The sequence below is a fragment of the Mobula hypostoma genome, assembly GCF_963921235.1.
Source record: "Mobula hypostoma chromosome 11 unlocalized genomic scaffold, sMobHyp1.1 SUPER_11_unloc_2, whole genome shotgun sequence".
In the NCBI taxonomy this organism is placed as follows: Eukaryota; Metazoa; Chordata; class Chondrichthyes; order Myliobatiformes; family Myliobatidae; genus Mobula; species Mobula hypostoma.
The window spans coordinates 84,384-102,618 of record NW_026948141.1 but is presented as its reverse complement, the minus strand read 5'-3'; the positions used below and the strand labels follow the sequence as shown (position 1 = coordinate 102,618).

The following is an 18,235-nucleotide window of genomic DNA, read 5'->3' as shown; positions in this document are numbered from 1 at the left end:
GTCCGGTCCGATGCTCTGCCGCTCCCATGCCAGATGGAGATGCAGCTTGTCTGGTCCGATGCTCGGCCGCTCCCATGCCAGATGGAGATGCAGCTTGTCCGGTCCGATGCTCGGCCGCTCCCAGACCAGATGGAGATGCAGCTTGTCCGGTCCGATGCTCTGCTGCTCCCAGACCAGATGGAGATGCAGCTTATCCGGTCCGATGCTCTGCTGCTCCCATGCCAGATGGAGATGCAGCTTGTCCGGTCCGATACTCTGCCGCTCCCAGACCAGATGGAGATGCAGCTTGTCCGGTCCGATGCTCTGCCGCTCCCATGCCAGATGGAGAAGCAGCTTGTCCGGTCCGATGCTCTGCCGCTCCCATGCCAGATGGAGATGCAGCTTGTCCGGTCCGATGCCCTGCCGCTCCCAGACCAGATGGAGATGCAGCTTGTCCGGTCCGATGCTCTGCCGCTCCCAGACCAGATGGAGATACAGCTTGTCCGGTCCGATGCTCTGCCGCTCCCATGCCAGATGGAGATGCAGCTTGTCCGGTCCGATGCTCTGCCGCTCCCATGCCAGATGGAGATGCAGCTTGTCCGGTCCGATGCTCTGCCGCTCCCATGCCAGATGGAGATGCAGCTTGTCCGGTCCGATGCTCTGCCGCTCCCATGCCAGATGGAGATGCAGCTTGTCCGGTCCGATGCTCTGCCGCTCCCAGACCAGATGGAGATGCAGCTTGTCCGGTCCGATGCTCTGCCGCTCCCAGACCAGATGGAGATGCAGCTTGTCCGGTCCGATGCTCTGCCGCTCCCAGACCAGATGGAGATGCAGCTTGTCCGGTCCGATGCTCTGCCGCTCCCAGACCAGATGGAGATGCAGCTTGTCCGGTCCGATGCTCTGCCGCTCCCATGCCAGATGGAGAAGCAGCTTGTCCGGTCCGATGTTCTGCCGCTCCCATGCCAGATGGAGATGCAGCTTGTCCGGTCCGATGCTCTGCCGCTCCCATGCCAGATGGAGAAGCAGCTTGTCCGGTCCGATGTTCTGCCGCTCCCATGCCAGATGGAGATGCAGCTTGTCCTGTCCGATGTTCTGCCGCTCCCATGCCAGATGGAGATGCAGCTTGTCCGGTCCGATGCTCTGCCGCTCCCATGCCAGATGGAGATGCAGCTTGTCCGGTCCGATGCTCTGCCGCTCCCATGCCAGATGGAGATGCAGCTTGTCCGATCCGATGCTCGGCCGCTCCCATGCCAGATGGAGATGCAGCTTGTCCGGTCCGATGCTCGGCCGCTCCCAGACCAGATGGAGATGCAGCTTGTCCGGTCCGATGCTCTGCTGCTCCCAGACCAGATGGAGATGCAGCTTATCCGGTCCGATGCTCTGCTGCTCCCATGCCAGATGGAGATGCAGCTTGTCCGGTCCGATGCTCTGCTGCTCCCATGCCAGATGGAGAAGCAGCTTGTCCGGTCCGATGCTCTGCCGCTCCCATGCCAGATGGAGATGCAGCTTGTCCGGTCCGATGCTCTGCCGCTCCCAGACCAGATGGAGATGCAGCTTGTCCGGTCCGATGCTCTGCCGCTCCCAGACCAGATGGAGATGCAGCTTGTCCGGTCCGATGCTCTGCCGCTCCCATGCCAGATGGAGATGCAGCTTGTCCGGTCCGATGCTCTGCCGCTCCCATGCCAGATGGAGATGCAGCTTGTCCGGTCCGATGCTCTGCCGCTCCCATGCCAGATGGAGATGCAGCTTGTCCGGTCCGATGCTCTGCCGCTCCCATGCCAGATGGAGATGCAGCTTGTCCGGTCCGATGCTCTGCCGCTCCCAGACCAGATGCAGATGCAGCTTGTCCGGTCCGATGCTCTGCTGCTCCCATGCCAGATGGAGATGCAGCTTGTCCGGTCCGATGCTCTGCTGCTCCCATGCCAGATGGAGATGCAGCTTGTCCGGTCCGATGCTCTGCCGCTCCCAGACCAGATGGAGATGCAGCTTGTCCGGTCCGATGCTCTGCCGCTCCCAGACCAGATGGAGATGCAGCTTGTCCGGTCCGATGCTCTGCCGCTCCCAGACCAGATGGAGATGCAGCTTGTCCGGATGCTCTCAGTGGTGCTTCTGTAAATTGCAATTAAGATTGGGGTGGGGCGGATGTGGGAGAGCCTTGTTTACCTCAACCTCCTTCAGAAGTGGAGGCACTTCTGTGCCTTCTTGTTCAGGGAAGAGCTATTAAGGGACCAGGTGAGATCATCCGTGATGTGAACTCCCAGGAACTTGGTGCACTTAACTCTCTCTATGGAGAAGCCATGTATGCAGAGGAGGATGGTCCATTTGCAACTTCCTGAAGTCCACAACGTTTCTGTGGCCTTCTCCACAATCAGACTTAGGTTGTTATTCTCACATCAGTCGCTTCACTTCCTCTCTTACTCTGACTCCTCATCATTGTTGATGAGGCCAACCACTGTTGTGTCATCCACAAACATTTGAGCTGAATCCTGTGACAGTCATGGGCCAGCAGTGTGAACAGCAGCGGGCTGAGTACACAGTCCTGGGGAGCACCTGAGTACACCTGAATATACCTGAGTACACAGCGCTGGGGAGCACCTGAGTACACCTGAGTACACAGCCCTGGGGAGCACCTGAGTACACAGCCCTGGGGAGCACCTGAGTACACAGCCCTGGGAAGCCCAGGGAGCACCTGAGTACACCTGAGTACACAGCCCTGGGGAGCACCTGAGTACACAGCCCTGGGAAGCCCAGGGAGCACCTGAGTACACCTGAGTACACCTGAGTACACAGCCCTGGGGAGCCCAGGGAGCACCTGAGTACACCTGAGTACACAGCTCTGGGGAGCACCCGAGTATACAGCCCTGGGGAGCACCTGAGTACACCTGAGTACACAGCCCTGGGGAGCCCAGGGAGCACCTGAGTACACAGCCCTGGGGAGCACCAGGGAGCACCTGAGTACACAGCCCTGGGAAGCACCCGAGTATACAGCCCTGGGGAGCACCTGAGTACACAGCCCTGGGGAGCGCCTGTGTACACAGTTCTCCTGATAAATGGTCCTCAATAAATGGTAGGGAGACCCCTAGGATCCTCTCAGCTGTTCTCACAATCCTTTGTAGGAACTTCCGGTCCAATGCTCTGCCGCTCCCAGACCAGATGGAGATGCAGCTTGTCCGGTCCGATGCTCTGCTGCTCCCAGACCAGATGGAGATGCAGCTTGTCCGGTCCGATACTCTGCCGCTCCCAGACTAGATGGAGATGCAGCTTGTCCGGTCCGATGCTCTGCCGCTCCCATGCCAGATAGAGAAGCAGCTTGTCCGGTCCGATGCTCTGCCGCTCCCATGCCAGATGGAGATGCAGCTTGTCCGGTCCGATGCTCTGCCGCTCCCAGACCAGATGGAGATGCAGCTTGTCCGGTCCGATGCTCTGCCGCTCCCAGACCAGATGGAGATGCAGCTTGTCCGGTCCGATGCTCTGCCGCTCCCAGACCAGATGGAGATGCAGCTTGTCCGGTCCGATGCTCTGCCGCTCCCATGCCAGATGGAGAAGCAGCTTGTCCGGTCCGATGTTCTGCCGCTCCCATGCCAGATGGAGATGCAGCTTGTCCGGTCCGATGCTCTGCCGCTCCCATGCCAGATGGAGAAGCAGCTTGTCCGGTCCGATGTTCTGCCGCTCCCATGCCAGATGGAGATGCAGCTTGTCCGGTCCGATGCTCTGCCGCTCTCATGCCAGATGGAGATGCAGCTTGTCCGGTCCGATGCTCTGCCGCTCCCATGCCAGATGGAGATGCAGCTTGTCCGGTCCGATGCTCGGCCGCTCCCATGCCAGATGGAGATGCAGCTTGTCCGGTCCGATGCTCGGCCGCTCCCAGACCAGATGGAGATGCAGCTTGTCCGGTCCGATGCTCTGCTGCTCCCAGACCAGATGGAGATGCAGCTTGTCCGGTCCGATGCTCTGCTGCTCCCATGCCAGATGGAGATGCAGCTTGTCCGGTCCGATGCTCTGCTGCTCCCATGCCAGATGGAGATGCAGCTTGTCCGGTCCGATGCTCTGCTGCTCCCATGCCAGATGGAGATGCAGCTTGTCCGGTCCGATGCTCTGCCGCTCCCATGCCAGATGGAGATGCAGCTTGTCCGGTCCGATGCTCTGCCGCTCCCATGCCAGATGGAGATGCAGCTTGTCCGGTCCGATGCTCTGCCGCTCCCATGCCAGATGGAGATGCAGCTTGTCCGGTCCGATGCTCTGCCGCTCCCATGCCAGATGGAGATGCAGCTTGTCCGGTCCGATGCTCTGCCGCTCCTATGCCAGATGGAGATGCAGCTTGTCCGGTCCGATGCTCTGCCGCTCCCAGACCAGATGGAGATGCAGCTTGTCCGGTCCGATGCTCTGCCGCTCCCATGCCAGATGGAGATGCAGCTTGTCCGGTCCGATGCTCTGCCGCTCCCATGCCAGATGGAGATGCAGCTTGTCCGGTCCGATGCTCTGCTGCTCCCATGCCAGATGGAGATGCAGCTTGTCCGGTCCGATGCTCTGCCGCTCCCAGACCAGATGGAGATGCAGCTTGTCCGGTCCGATGCTCTGCCGCTCCCAGACCAGATGGAGATGCAGCTTGTCCGGTCCGATGCTCTGCTGCTCCCATGCCAGATGGAGATGCAGCTTGTCCGGTCCGATGCTCTGCTGCTCCCATGCCAGATGGAGATGCAGCTTGTCCGGTCCGATGCTCTGCCGCTCCCAGACCAGATGGAGATGCAGCTTGTCCGGTCCGATGCTCTGCCGCTCCCAGACCAGATGGAGATGCAGCTTGTCCGGTCCGATACTCTGCCGCTCCCAGACCAGATGGAGATGCAGCTTGTCCGGTCCGATGCTCTGCCGCTCCCAGACCAGATGGAGATGCAGCTTGTCCGGATGCTCTCAGTGGTGCTTCTGTAAATTGCAATTAAGATTGGGGTGGGGCGGACGTGGGAGAGCCTTGTTTACCTCAACCTCCTTCAGAAGTGGAGGCACTTCTGTGCCTTCTTGTTCAGGGAAGAGCTATTAAGGGACCAGGTGAGATCATCCGTGATGTGAACTCCCAGGAACTTGGTGCACTTAACTCTCTCTATGGAGAAGCCATGTATGCAGAGGAGGATGGTCCATTTGCAACTTCCTGAAGTCCACAACGTTTCTGTGGCCTTCTCCACAATCAGACTTAGGTTGTTATTCTCACATCAGTCGCTTCACTTCCTCTCTTACTCTGACTCCTCATCATTGTTGATGAGGCCAACCACTGTTGTGTCATCCACAAACATTTGAGCTGAATCCTGTGACAGTCATGGGCCAGCAGTGTGAACAGCAGCGGGCTGAGTACACAGTCCTGGGGAGCACCTGAGTACACCTGAATATACCTGAGTACACAGCGCTGGGGAGCACCTGAGTACACCTGAGTACACAGCCCTGGGGAGCACCTGAGTACACAGCCCTGGGAAGCCCAGGGAGCACCTGAGTACACCTGAGTACACAGCCCTGGGGAGCACCTGAGTACACAGCCCTGGGAAGCCCAGGGAGCACCTGAGTACACCTGAGTACACCTGAGTACACAGCCCTGGGGAGCCCAGGGAGCACCTGAGTACACCTGAGTACACCTGAGTACACAGCCCTGGGGAGCCCAGGGAGCACCTGAGTACACCTGAGTACACAGCTCTGGGGAGCACCCGAGTATACAGCCCTGGGGAGCACCTGAGTACACCTGAGTACACAGCCCTGGGGAGCCCAGGGAGCACCTGAGTACACAGCCCTGGGGAGCACCAGGGAGCACCTGAGTACACAGCCCTGGGAAGCACCCGAGTATACAGCCCTGGGGAGCACCTGAGTACACAGCCCTGGGGAGCACCTGAGTACAGAGCCCTGGGGAGCACCTGAGTACACAGCCCTGGGGAGCCCAGGGAGCACCTGAGTACACAGCCCTGGGGAGCACCAGGGAGCACCTGAGTACACAGCCCTGGGAAGCACCCGAGTATACAGCCCTGGGGAGCACCTGAGTACACAGCCCTGGGGAGCACCTGAGTACACAGCCCTGGGGAGCACCTGAGTACACCTGAGTACACAGCCCTGGGAAGCCTAGGGAGCACCTGAGTACACCTGAGTACACCTGAGTACACAGCCCTGGGGAGCCCAGGGAGCACCTGAGTACACCTGAGTACACAGCTCTGGGGAGCACCCGAGTATACAGCCCTGGGGAGCACCTGAGTACACCTGAGTACACAGCCCTGGGGAGCCCAGGGAGCACCTGAGTACACAGCCCTGGGGAGCACCAGGGAGCACCTGAGTACACAGCCCTGGGAAGCACCCGAGTATACAGCCCTGGGGAGCACCTGAGTACACAGCCCTGGGGAGCACCTGAGTACAGAGCCCTGGGGAGCACCTGAGTACACCTGAGTACACAGCCCTGGGAAGCCCAGGGAGCACCTGAGTACACCTGAGTACACAGCCCTGGGGAGCACCTGAGTACACTGCCCTGGGGAGCACCGGTGCTCAGTGGAATGGGACTGAGCAACTAAGCAGACAATAAATGCTGACTTAACTGGCAAAGCCCACATCCCGTAAATGAATAAAAAAAAACACGGACTGACTGTGGCCTTTCTGTTAAGATGTCTAGCATCCGGTTGCAGAGGAAGGTGTTGAGACCCAGCAAGGACAGTTTCTGCACCAATTTCTGGGGTATGATGGACTGAAGTCTATAAACAGCAGCCTGGCATATAAGTCCCCATTTCCCAGGTGGGCCAGGACAGAGTGGAAGAGTTTGAAATGCAGCAGCAAAGAGCTGGCAAAACATCATGGAAAGAATAGCCTCCCCTCTGCTGTGAACATTGATATTGTAAGGACTTAAATAAGTTTGCTGACAGGAACTTGTGGATCCAGTGGGTCTAGGCAGTGTCCAATTAATCTGAGTGAATTCCTGATCATGAACACTGTCACAAAGCAATGGTAAACAGCAAGTTAGCCGGTCCTTCGTCTCTGCACAATTCCAGTTGTTTCTTTCACTCAGTAACAGAGTCATATCCAGGGCAGAAATGGCTAATACCAGGGGTCATAATTTTAAGGTGCTAAGGGGAATGTCAAAGGAGGCTTTTTGTTTACACAGAGAGCGGTGGGTACATGAAATACAATGCCAGGGGTGGTGGTAGAGGCTGTTAGATGGGCAGATGGATGATAGAAAAATGGAGGGCTGTGTGGGGAGAAGGGTTAGATTGATCTTAGCTGGGTTAAAAGGGCGGCACAACATTGTGTGCTGTAATTTTCTATGCTCTGACCAGTTATAACCTCAAAGTTTCAGGGTGCACATCACCTTTAGAGAAGAGAAAGCAGGAATTCCATCCAAGTCTGTTAGTCCGGAGCGAGCCATCCAGAGCACCTGCAGGTTGGTTAATGATGTTCCGAGGTCCCTATACATTGACAGAGAAAATGGAAAATCAATTCCTTCTATTTGACAAGTTTTCAGCCATTGTAACTTAAATATAACTATATTAACTTGCTGAAAAACTAACAAAACTCATTCTGGAGGAGTAATTATTGGAAACTATTCAAGAGAGCTCATACCAGCGTTCTCATTGCTTTACCAAGACCAAGCTAATGTGTTTTTATAGAAAACTGCTCCTGGTTCAGGATGTTCCACAGTGAATTCCACAGTCAATTCACTGGCTTTGAAGCACAGAGAACAATAATAGCAATAACAACAATCACACAATCTCTAACATAAGGGAGACAGAACAAGGTCATTTCCACTGTTTACAGAGCTGTTGGGCAATAGGTTAATGATAGGAGTTGGAGAGAAAGAAAAGACAAACTCAGAAAAATGGAAAATCTGTGAAATTTAGTAAGCGCTCTAGCTCTGGGCCTATATTCGCTGAAGTTTAGAAGAATAAAGGGAAATCACATTGAAGCATATTGAATATTGAAAGGCCTAGATAGAGGAGATGTGGAGAGGAAGTTTCCTATAGTGAGGGAATCTAGAACCAGAGATCAGAGCCTCAGAGCCTCAGAATAGAAGGACATCCCTTTAGAACAGATGAGGAGGAATTTCTTTAGCCAGAGGATGAATCTGTGGAATTCATTGCCATGTATGGCTGTGGAGGCCAAATCATTAGGTATATTTAAAGCAGAAGTTGCTAGGTTCTTGATTAGTCAGGGCGTGAAAGGTTACAGTGAGAAGGCAGGAGAATGAGGTTGAGAAGGTAATAAATCAGCCATGATTGGATGGTGGAGCAGACTCAATAGGCCAAATGACCTAATACTGTTCCTATGCCTTATGGTCAAAGGGAGAAGGCTGGGAGTACCACACATCAAAGTTGCTGGTGAACGCAGCAGGCCAGGCAGCATCTGTAGGAAGAGGTGCAGTCGACGTTTCAGGCTGAGACCCTTCATCAGGAAGAGTGAGTAAGGGATTTGAAAGTTGGAGGGGGAGGGGGAGGCTGGGAGTACCAATCAGATCTGCCACACAGCGTGCGGTGACAGAAAACACAAACGGGAGAACTAGACAGTTCGGATACAAAGAGAAGAAACAAGGTATCTGAATTCACCGAATGCCTATAATGGCAACATGTCCAGAGGAAAGAAGAGGTGCTGTGGGCCTCACTAGAACTTTGCAGAAGGCCCCAGAGATGTGGAAGTGGCCTGGAGAATTAAAGCAATAGGTACCTGGAAGTTCAAGGACTAACCCCACAGACTGAAGGATTAGGTGACCATTTCATTGAGCACCATCTTCAGGTTTCACACAGGCTTTTGGTCTCCTCCTTCTCAGTAATTACCCTCATTAAAATATAAAATTATGAGGGTATAAATAGGGTAAATCCAGCAGGCTTTTTCCACTGAGGATGGGTGAGACTAGAAGTAGAGGTCATGGCTTTAAGGGGAACATGAAGGAGAATTTTTTCACCTAGAGGATGGAACGAGCTACCAATGGAAGTGGTGGACGCAGGTTTGATTTCAACATTTAAGAGAAGTTTGGATAGGTACATGGATGGGAGGATTATGGAGGGAGATGGTCTAGGAGCAGGTCAATGGGATACTTAATAGCTCAGCATGGACTAGACGGGCCAAAGAGCCTGCTTCTGTGCTGTAGTGTTCTGAAACTTTATGAATCTATTAACCCTGCAATTTGTAAACAGCATATCTCGTGGCAGGCATGGGACTTGCAGTGACAATCCCCAGCTCCCCAGCTCTTTCGGCAATTTAAAGCTAATGCCTTTGACCTGCAATGTGAAGTTTTTGCTCAGATGCTACTGATCTGTTGAGTATTTTGAATGCTTTCTATTTTTTATCTGGATGGGATAAACAACAGTAAGTTTTGGTGATAAATAGTGGTAAGATCATATCCTTCAAAGAATTTCACAGGGTTGTTCAACTAGACCTGAAGAAGCAAAATAAATATAAGAGATTCTACAGATGATGGAAATCTTGAGCAACACAAACAAAACCTCTTTCCATTCCAACGTGGCCATGGCCTCCTCTATTGTCAGGTGGAGGCCACTCAGATTGGAGGAGCAACATCTCATATTCCATCCGGCTAGCTATGAATTTCAGCAAGGCATTTGATAAGGCACCCCATGCAAGGCTTATTGAGAAAGTAAGGAGGCATGGGATACAAGGGGACCTTGCTTTGTGGATCCAGAAATGGCTTGCCCACAGAAGGCAAAGAGTGGTTGTAGACGGGTCATATTCTGCATGGAGGTCGGTGACCAGTGGTGTTCCTCAGGGATCTGTTCTGAGACCCTTACTCTTCGTGATTTTTATAAATGACCTGGATGAGGAAGTAGAGGGATGGGTTAGTAAATTTGCTGATGACACAAAGGTTGGGGGTGTTGTGGATAGTGTAGAGGGAGAGGGCTGTCAGAGGTTACAGTGGGACATTGATAGGATGCAAAACTGGGCTGAGAAGTGGCAGATGGAGTTCAACCTAGATAAGTGTGAAGTGGTTCATTTTGGTAGGTCAAATATAATGGCAGAATATAGTATTAATGGTAAGATTCTTGGCAGTGTGGAGGATCAGAGGGATCTTGGGGTCTGACTCCATAGGACGCTCAAAGCAGCTGCGCAGGTTGACTCTGTGGTTAAGAAGGCATGTGGTGTATTGGCCTTCATCAATCATGGAATTGAATTTAGGAGCCGAGAGGTAATGTTGCAGCTATGTACTGTATATAGGACCCTGGTCAGACCCCACTTGGAGTACTGTGCTCAGTTCTAGTCGCCTCACTACAGGAAGGATGTGGAAACCATAGAAAGGGTGCAGAGGAGATCTACAAGGATGTTGCCTGGATTGGGGAGCATGTCTTATGAGAATAGGTTGAGTGAACTCGGCCTTTTCTCCTTGGAGCGACGGAGGATGAGAGGTGACCTGAAAGAGGTGTACAAGATGATGAGAGGCATTGCCCATGTGGATAGTCAGAGGCTTTTTCCCAGGGCTGAAAGGCTAGCACGAGAGGGCATAATTTTAAGGTGCTTGGAAGAAGGTACAGAGGAGCTGTCAAGGGTAAGTTTTTTACGCAGAGAGTGGTGGGTGCGTGGAATGGGCTGCTGGCGGCGGTGGTGGAGGCGGAAATGATAGGGTCTTTTAAGAGACTTTTGGATAGGTACATGGAGCTTAGAAAAATAGAGGGCTATGGGTAACCCCAGTAATTTCTAAGGTAGGGACATGTTCAGCACAACGTTGTGAGCCGAAGAGCCTGTATTGTGCTGTAGATTTTCTATGTTTCTATGTTTCTAGTCTCCAACTTGAAGGTGTAAACATTGATTTCTCTAAATTCCAGTAATTTCTTCCCCTTTCCCTTCTCTTGTTTTTGCATTCCTCAATCTTGTTCCTTTCTTACCCCTACTTTTCTTCTCACCTATCCATCATTTGCCTCTGGCTCCCCTTCCCTTTCCCTTTCGTCCATAGCCCACTCTCTACTCCTATCAGATTCCTTCTTCCTCAGCCCTTTAGCTTTTCCACCTATCACTTCCCAGCTTCTGACTTCACCTAGCCACCCCCCCCCCCCCACTCATCTGGTCTCACCAATCACCTGCCAGCTATGCCCCTCCTTAACCTTATGCTGGCTTCTGCTCCTGTCCTGATGAAGAGTTTCAGCCCAAAATATCAAATGTTTATTCTGCTCCATAAATGTTTCTGAGTTCCTCCAGTATTTTGTATGTGTGATGCTGAACAAAGAGATGGATTTTAGGCCCACTATGAAAAGATGCTACCTTTGCCAATAAGTATCCCTTAGCATCACAATGCACATCTGATGTGCAAATCTCTAGAGTGGGCTTTATATCCAGAGTGCTTGGAATTAATAGGTGACTCACAGGGACATCAATATGCAGCATGAAGGCAATAAAAAAAACAGCTGAACCCATCAATATCACTCAAATCGAACAGAACGTTAAAGACATGAGTGCAGCCATAACAGCACTCAGCCTTTCTCCACTGATTTATAGATTATTGTTTTGTTAATTACAGTACAAAAGAACAGCCTATAAAGACTGAATTTACAGTGCCTATAAAAAGTATCCACCCCCCTCCACCCCGGTAAGGTTTCATGTTTTATTGTTTTACATCACTGAATCACAGTGGATTTAATTTGGCTTTTTTGACACTGATCAACAGAAAAAGACTATTTTGTCTCAAAGTGAAAACAAATTTCTACAAATTGGCCTAAATTATTAAACACAAAGTAATTGATGGCATAATTATTACCTCCTTCAAGTCAGTATTTAGTAGATGCACCTGTGGCACAATCACATCCTTGAGTCAATGTGGATAGGTCTTTATCAGCTTTGCACATCTGGACACTGCAAATTTTCCCCATTCTTTACAAAACTGCTGAAGAGCTGTCAGATTGCTTGGGGATCATGAGAAAACAGCCAAAAATTGGATTGAGAATTGACTTGGCCACTCCAGGACATTAACTTTATTGTTTTTAAGCCATTCCTATATAGCTTTGGCTATATTCCTCCAGAATTTCCCTGATCCTGCTGCATTTATTTTACCCTCTACCTTCACATGCCTACCAGGGACAGCTGCAGAGAAGCATTCCCACAGCATGATGCAGCCACCACCAAGCTTCACTGTAGGGATGGTGTGTTTTTGATGATGTACGGGGTTTGGCTTATGCCAAACATAGTGTTTAGTCTAATGGCCAAAAAGCTCAATTTTGGTTTCATCCGATCATAGAACCTTCTACCAGCTGACTTCATAGCCTCTTATATCCCTTCTGCCAAACTCTAACCAAGATTTCATGTGAGTTTTTTTCAACAGTGGCTTACTCTTTGTCACTCTCCCATGAAGCTGCAACTGGTGAAGCACCTGAGCAACAGGTTTTGTTTGTGCAGCCTCTCTCTCATCTCAGCCACTGAAGCTTGTAACTCCTCCAGAGTTAAACTGTAAGACCATAAGACATAGGAGGAGAATTAGGCCATTCAGCCCATCCAGTCTGCTCCATCATAGTTGATCCCAGGTCCCACTCAACCCCATACACCTGCCTTCTCGCCATAACATTTGGTGCCCTGACCAATCACGAAACTATCAATTTCTGCTTTAAATATACCCACAGTCTTGGCTTCCACAGCAGTCTGTGGCAGAGCGTTCCACAGATTTACTACTCTCTGACTAAAAAAATCCCTCCTTACCTCAGTTCGAAAGGGTTACCCCTCAATTCTGAGGCTGTGCCCTCTAGTTCTGAACACCACCAACATAGGAAACATGCTCTCCACATCCACCCTGTCTAGTACTTTCAACATTCAGTAGGTTTCAATGAAATCCCCCCGCATTCTTCTAAATTTCAGTGAGTACAGGCCCAAAGCTGCCAAACTTTCCTCAAATGTTAACCCCTTCATTCCCAGAGTCATCCTCGTGAACCTCCTCTAGACTCTCTCAAATGAGAACATATCCCTTCTGAGATATGGGGCCCAAAACTGTTGACAATATTCCAAGTGTGGCCTGATCAGTGTCTTATAAAGCCTCAGCATTATCTCCTTGTTTTTATGTTCTATTATCCTTGAAATAAATGCCAACATTGCATTTGCTTTCTTTACTACAGACTCAAACTCTAAATTAACCTTCTGGGAGTCTTGCAAGAGGACTCCCAAGTCCCTCTGCACTACTGATGTTTGAATTTTCTCCCCATTTAGATAATAGTAAGCACTTTTGTTCCTTTTACCAAAATGCAAAAATGTATTATCATATGTTTTCCAACACTGTATTCCATCTGACAAATTTTTGCCCATTCTTTCAATTTGTCTAAATCCTTCCATAATCACATTGCTTCCTCAGCACTACCTACCTCTCCACCTATCTTCGTATCATCCGCAAACTTTGCCACAAAGCCATCAATTCCATTATCTAAATCATTGACAAACAATGTGAAAAGTAACGGTCCCAATACTGACCCCTGAAGAACACCATTAGTCACTGGCAGCCAACCAGAAAAGGCCCCCTTTATTCCCACTTGCAGCTTCCTGCCTGTCAGCCATTCCTCTGTCCATGTAAATATCTTTCCTGTAACCCATGGGATCTTATCTTATAAAGCAACCTCATATGTGGCACCTTATCCATAAGACCATACGACACAGGAGCAGAATTAGGCCATCTGGCCTATTGAATCTGCTCTGCCATTCAATCATGGTTGATCCCTCTTTTTTTCTCCTCCTCAACCCCAGTTCCCAGCCTTCTCCCTGTAACCTTTGAAGCACGTCCAATCAAGAACCTATCAATCTCTGCCTTAAATACACCCAACGACCTTTCTGTTGCCTTCCTCCTTCTTAAAGAGTGGACTAACATTTGCAATTTTCCAGTCCTCTGGCACCATGCCAGAGTCCAATGATTTTTGAAAGATCATTTCAAATGCCACCACAATCTCTAACACTACCTCTTTCAGAACCCTAGAGTGCAGCTCATCTGGTCCGGGTGACATATGTACCTCTAGGTCTTTCAGCTTTTTGAGCACCTTCTCTCTTGTAGTAGTAACTGCACCCACTTCCCTTCCTTCACCAATGTTAGCATATCTTTTCTAAGATGAGGGGCCCAAAACTGTTCACAATACCCAAGGTGAGACCTCACCAGTGCCTTATAAAGTCTCAGCATCACATCTTTGCTCTTGTATTCTAGATCTCTTGAAATGAATGCTGACATGATATTTGCCTTTCTCACCACCGACTCAACCTGCAAGTTGACCTTTAGGGTGTTCTGCACAAGGATTCCCAAGTCCCTTTGCATCTCAGATTTTCGGATTTTCTCCCCATTTAGAAAATAGTCCACACGTTTATTTCTAATACCAAAGTGCATGACTATGCATTTTCTAACATTGTATTTCATTTGCCAATTTCTTGCCCATTCTCCTAATCTGTCTAATTCCTTCCGTCATCATCATCATCGTGTGCCATACTCTGCCAGAGCCTCGGTGACCACGTTCTTCCACTGCGGTCTGTCGGCAATCAAACCTCTTGCATCTCTGGCGGTGAGGCTGCTCCACTTCTTGATGTTGTCGATCCAGGTTGTCCTCTGTCTGCCTCAGGAGAGTCTTCCTTCTACTCTGCCTTCAAGCACAGTGTGTTCCAGTGCGTCATCAGTTCTTGAGATGTGTCCAAAATAGCAAAGTTTCCTTTGGGTAACGGTTTCCAGAAGTATTGGTTTCATACCAATCTTTTCTAGGACGAAATTGTTGGATCTCCTTTCTGAATCTAACTGTTTTCTCAACACTAACTGCCCCTCCACCAATCTTCATATTACCTGCAAACTTGGCAACAAAGGCATCATCTAAATTATTCATATACAGCATAAAAAGTAGTCCCAACACGGACCCCTGCGGAACACCACTAGTCACTGGCAGCCAACCAGAAAAGGATCCTTTTATTCCTACTTACTGCCTCCTACCAATCAGCCAATTCTCTAACCATGTTAGTAACTTTCCCATAATACCATGGGCTCTTAACTTGGTAAGCAGCCTCATGTGTGGCACCTTGTCAAAGGCCTTCTGGAAGTCCAAATATACAACATCCACTGTATCCCCTTTATCTATCCTACTTGTAATCTCCTCAAAGAATTCCAGCAGGTTCGTCAGGCAGGATTTTCTCTGAAAGGAACCATGTACTATCTTGTCCTGTGTCACCAAGTACGCCATCACCTCATCCTTAACAATTGACTGTAACATCTTCCCAACCACTGAGGTTGGGCTATCCGGTCTATAATTTCCTTTCTGCTGCCTTCCTCCTTTCTTAGAGAGTGGAGTGACATTTGCAATTTTCTATTTCTCTGACACTATACTGGAGTCCAATGATTCTTGAAAGATTGTTTCTAATGCCACCACGATCTCTAACGCTACATCTTTCAGAACCCTAGGGTGCAACTCATCTGGTCCAGGTGACTTATGGTCTTTCAGCTTTTTGAGCACCTTCTCTCTGGTAATAGTAACTGCACCCACTTCTCTTCCCTCACACATTATCAAATGGCTTTTGAAAATGTAAGTAAATGACATCCACTGCTTCTCCTTTGTCCATCTTGCTTGTTACTTCCTAGAGGAACTCAAACAGATTTGTCAGGCAAGATTTTCCTTGACAGAAACCTTGCTGACTTTGACTTATTTTATCATTAGTCTCCAAATACCCTGAAACTTCATCCTTAATAATGGATTCCAACACTTTCCCAATCAGCACTTTCTCATCCTAACAAGTGACTCTAACATCTTCCCAATCACTGAGTTTAGGCTGACTGGCCTATAATTTCTTTTCTTTTGCCTTCCTCCCTTCTTAAAGAGCGGAGTGACATTTGCAATTTTTCAGTGCTCCAGAACCAAGTGATTTGAAAGATCATTATCAATGCATCTGCTATCTCTTCAGCACACTCTTTCAGAACTCTGGAATGTAGTCCATATGGTCCAGGTGAATTTTCCACCTGAAGACCTTTCAGTTTACCTAGCACTTTTTCCTTTGTAATAGCAATGGCACTCACTCCTGTTCCCCGATACTCACAGACCTCTAGCACACTGTTAGTGTCTTCCACAGTGAAAACTAATGCAAAGTACTTATTAAGTTCATCCGCTATTTCTTTGTCCCCCATTACTACCTCACCAGCATCATTTTCCACCGGTCCAATATCAACTGTACCTCCCTTTTGCTTTTTATATAACTGAAAAAAACTTTTAGTATCCTGCTTTATATTATTGGCCAGTTTGCCCTTATATTTCATCTTTTCCCTTCTTATAGCTTTTTTAGTTGGCTTTTGTTGGATTTTAAAAGCTTCTCAATCATCCAACTTCCCACTCACTTTTGCTACCTTATATACCCCTTCCTTGGCCTTTATGCAGTCATTAACTTCCTTTGACAGCCACTGTTGCCTACCCCTTCCATTTGAGAACAACTTCTTCTGTGGGACATATCTATCTTGTGCCTTGTGACAATTCACAGAAACTTCAGCCACCTCTGCTCTGTTATCATCCCTGCCAGTATCCTCCTCCAATCCACCTGGATAAGGTCCTCTCTCATGCCTCTGTAATTCCTTTTATTCCATTGTGATTCTGATACATCTGACTTATGCTTTTCCTTCTCAAATTGTAGTACGAGTTCAATCATATCATGATCATTGGCTTCTAAGTATTCCTTTACCTTAAGCTCCCTAATAAAATCTGGATAATTACACAACACCCAATCTAAGATAACCTTTTGCCGAGTAGGCTCAGGCACAAACTGCTCTAAAAAGCCATCTCTTAGGCATTCAACGAATTTCCTCTCTTGCGATCCAACACTAACTTGACTTTCCCAATCCCCCTGCATACTGAAGTCCCACATTACAATTGTGACTTTACCCTTATTACATGCCTTTTCTAGCTCCCTTTACAATCTCAACCCCACATCTTGACTACTATTTGAAGGTCTATATATGATTCCCATATGTTTTTTTTTTCACTCTTGCAGGTTCTTAACTCTACCCACCAAGATTCAACATACTCTGATCCTATGTCACCTCTTTCTAAAGATGTCATTCCATCTCTTTCCAATGGAGCCACACCACCGCCTATGCCTTCCTGCCTGTCATTTCAACACAAAGTATATCGTTTGATGTTACGCTCCCAACTATGGCCTTCTTTCAGTCACGACTCAGTGATGCCCGCAATGTCATACCAACCAATCTCTACCTGCGCCATAAGTTAATCCACCTTATTCTGAATACAACGTGCATTTAAATATAGCACCTTCAGTCCTACATTCTTTGCCATTTTCAATTTTGCCTCTATGGCACAATTTAATTCTTTGCACTGTCTGCACTGTTATCATGGGTTTTTACTGTTTACACTTTGCACTGTTGTCATGGGTCTCCTGGTTGCCTCCCTCACTAGTCCCCTTCTTGCACAGTCACTCCATTTTTGAGGATGGCCTGCTCTAGGCAAATTTACAACTGTGCCATATTCTTTCCATTTCTTGATGATTGACTTAACTATACTCTAAGGGATATTCAGTGACTGGGAAGTTTTCTTATATCCATCTCCTGACTTGTTCTTTTCAATAAACTTTTTGTGGAGTTGCTTGGAGTGTCCTTTTGTCTTCATGGTGTAGTTTTTGCCAGGATACTGACTCACCAGTAGTTGGACCTTGCAGATACAGGTGTATTTTCACTACAATCAATTGAAACACCTTGACTGCACACAGGTGATCTCCATTTAACTATTTATGTGACTTCTAAAACCAATTGGCTTCACCAGTAATGATTTGGTGTGTCATATTAAAGAGGGGGGAAGATACTTATGCAATCAGTTATTTTGTGTTTTATATTTGTAATTAATTTAGATCACTTTGTAGAGATCTGTTTTCACGTTAACATGCAAGTCTTTTTCTGTTGATCAGTGTCAAAAATGCCAAATTAACTCCATTGTGATTCAATGTTGTAAAACAATAAAACATGAAAACTTCCAAGGGCAATGAACACTTTTTATGGTTACTGTATTTGAGCTTTTGGTCTCCATCCTGTGAGGATAGGCCGGTGAGTTAATGCTTCTCTCTTTGGAGAGGAGGAGAATGAGATGCGACTTGATAGAGGAGTACAAGGTATACAAAAGAACAAGTCTTATGAAGATAGGTTGAGTGATCTAATGCTTTTCTCTTTGGAGAGGAGGAGAATGAGATGACACTTGGTAGAGGAGCGCAAGATGATAAAAGACACACATCAAGTGGACAGCCAGAGACTTTTTCCTTAGGGCATAAATGGCTAAATACATCAAGGATGTAATGTTGAGACTTTAGAAAGCACTGGTCAGGCCTC

The 18,235-nt window shown here is 48.7% G+C and overlaps 1 protein-coding gene across 1 annotated transcript in view; it reads right to left on the bottom strand.

Moving 5' to 3' along the window:
• Positions 1-18,235, bottom strand: part of lrrc56 (leucine rich repeat containing 56) — a gene marked incomplete at its 5' end in the record, with an annotated part of 179,572 nt that overhangs the window by 114,385 nt on the left and 46,952 nt on the right. Inside the window, one exon of the mRNA XM_063039126.1 lies at positions 7,301-7,397. Within this exon, the coding sequence (XP_062895196.1) occupies positions 7,301-7,397 (97 nt within the window). The remainder of the gene's footprint in view (positions 1-7,300; positions 7,398-18,235) is intronic.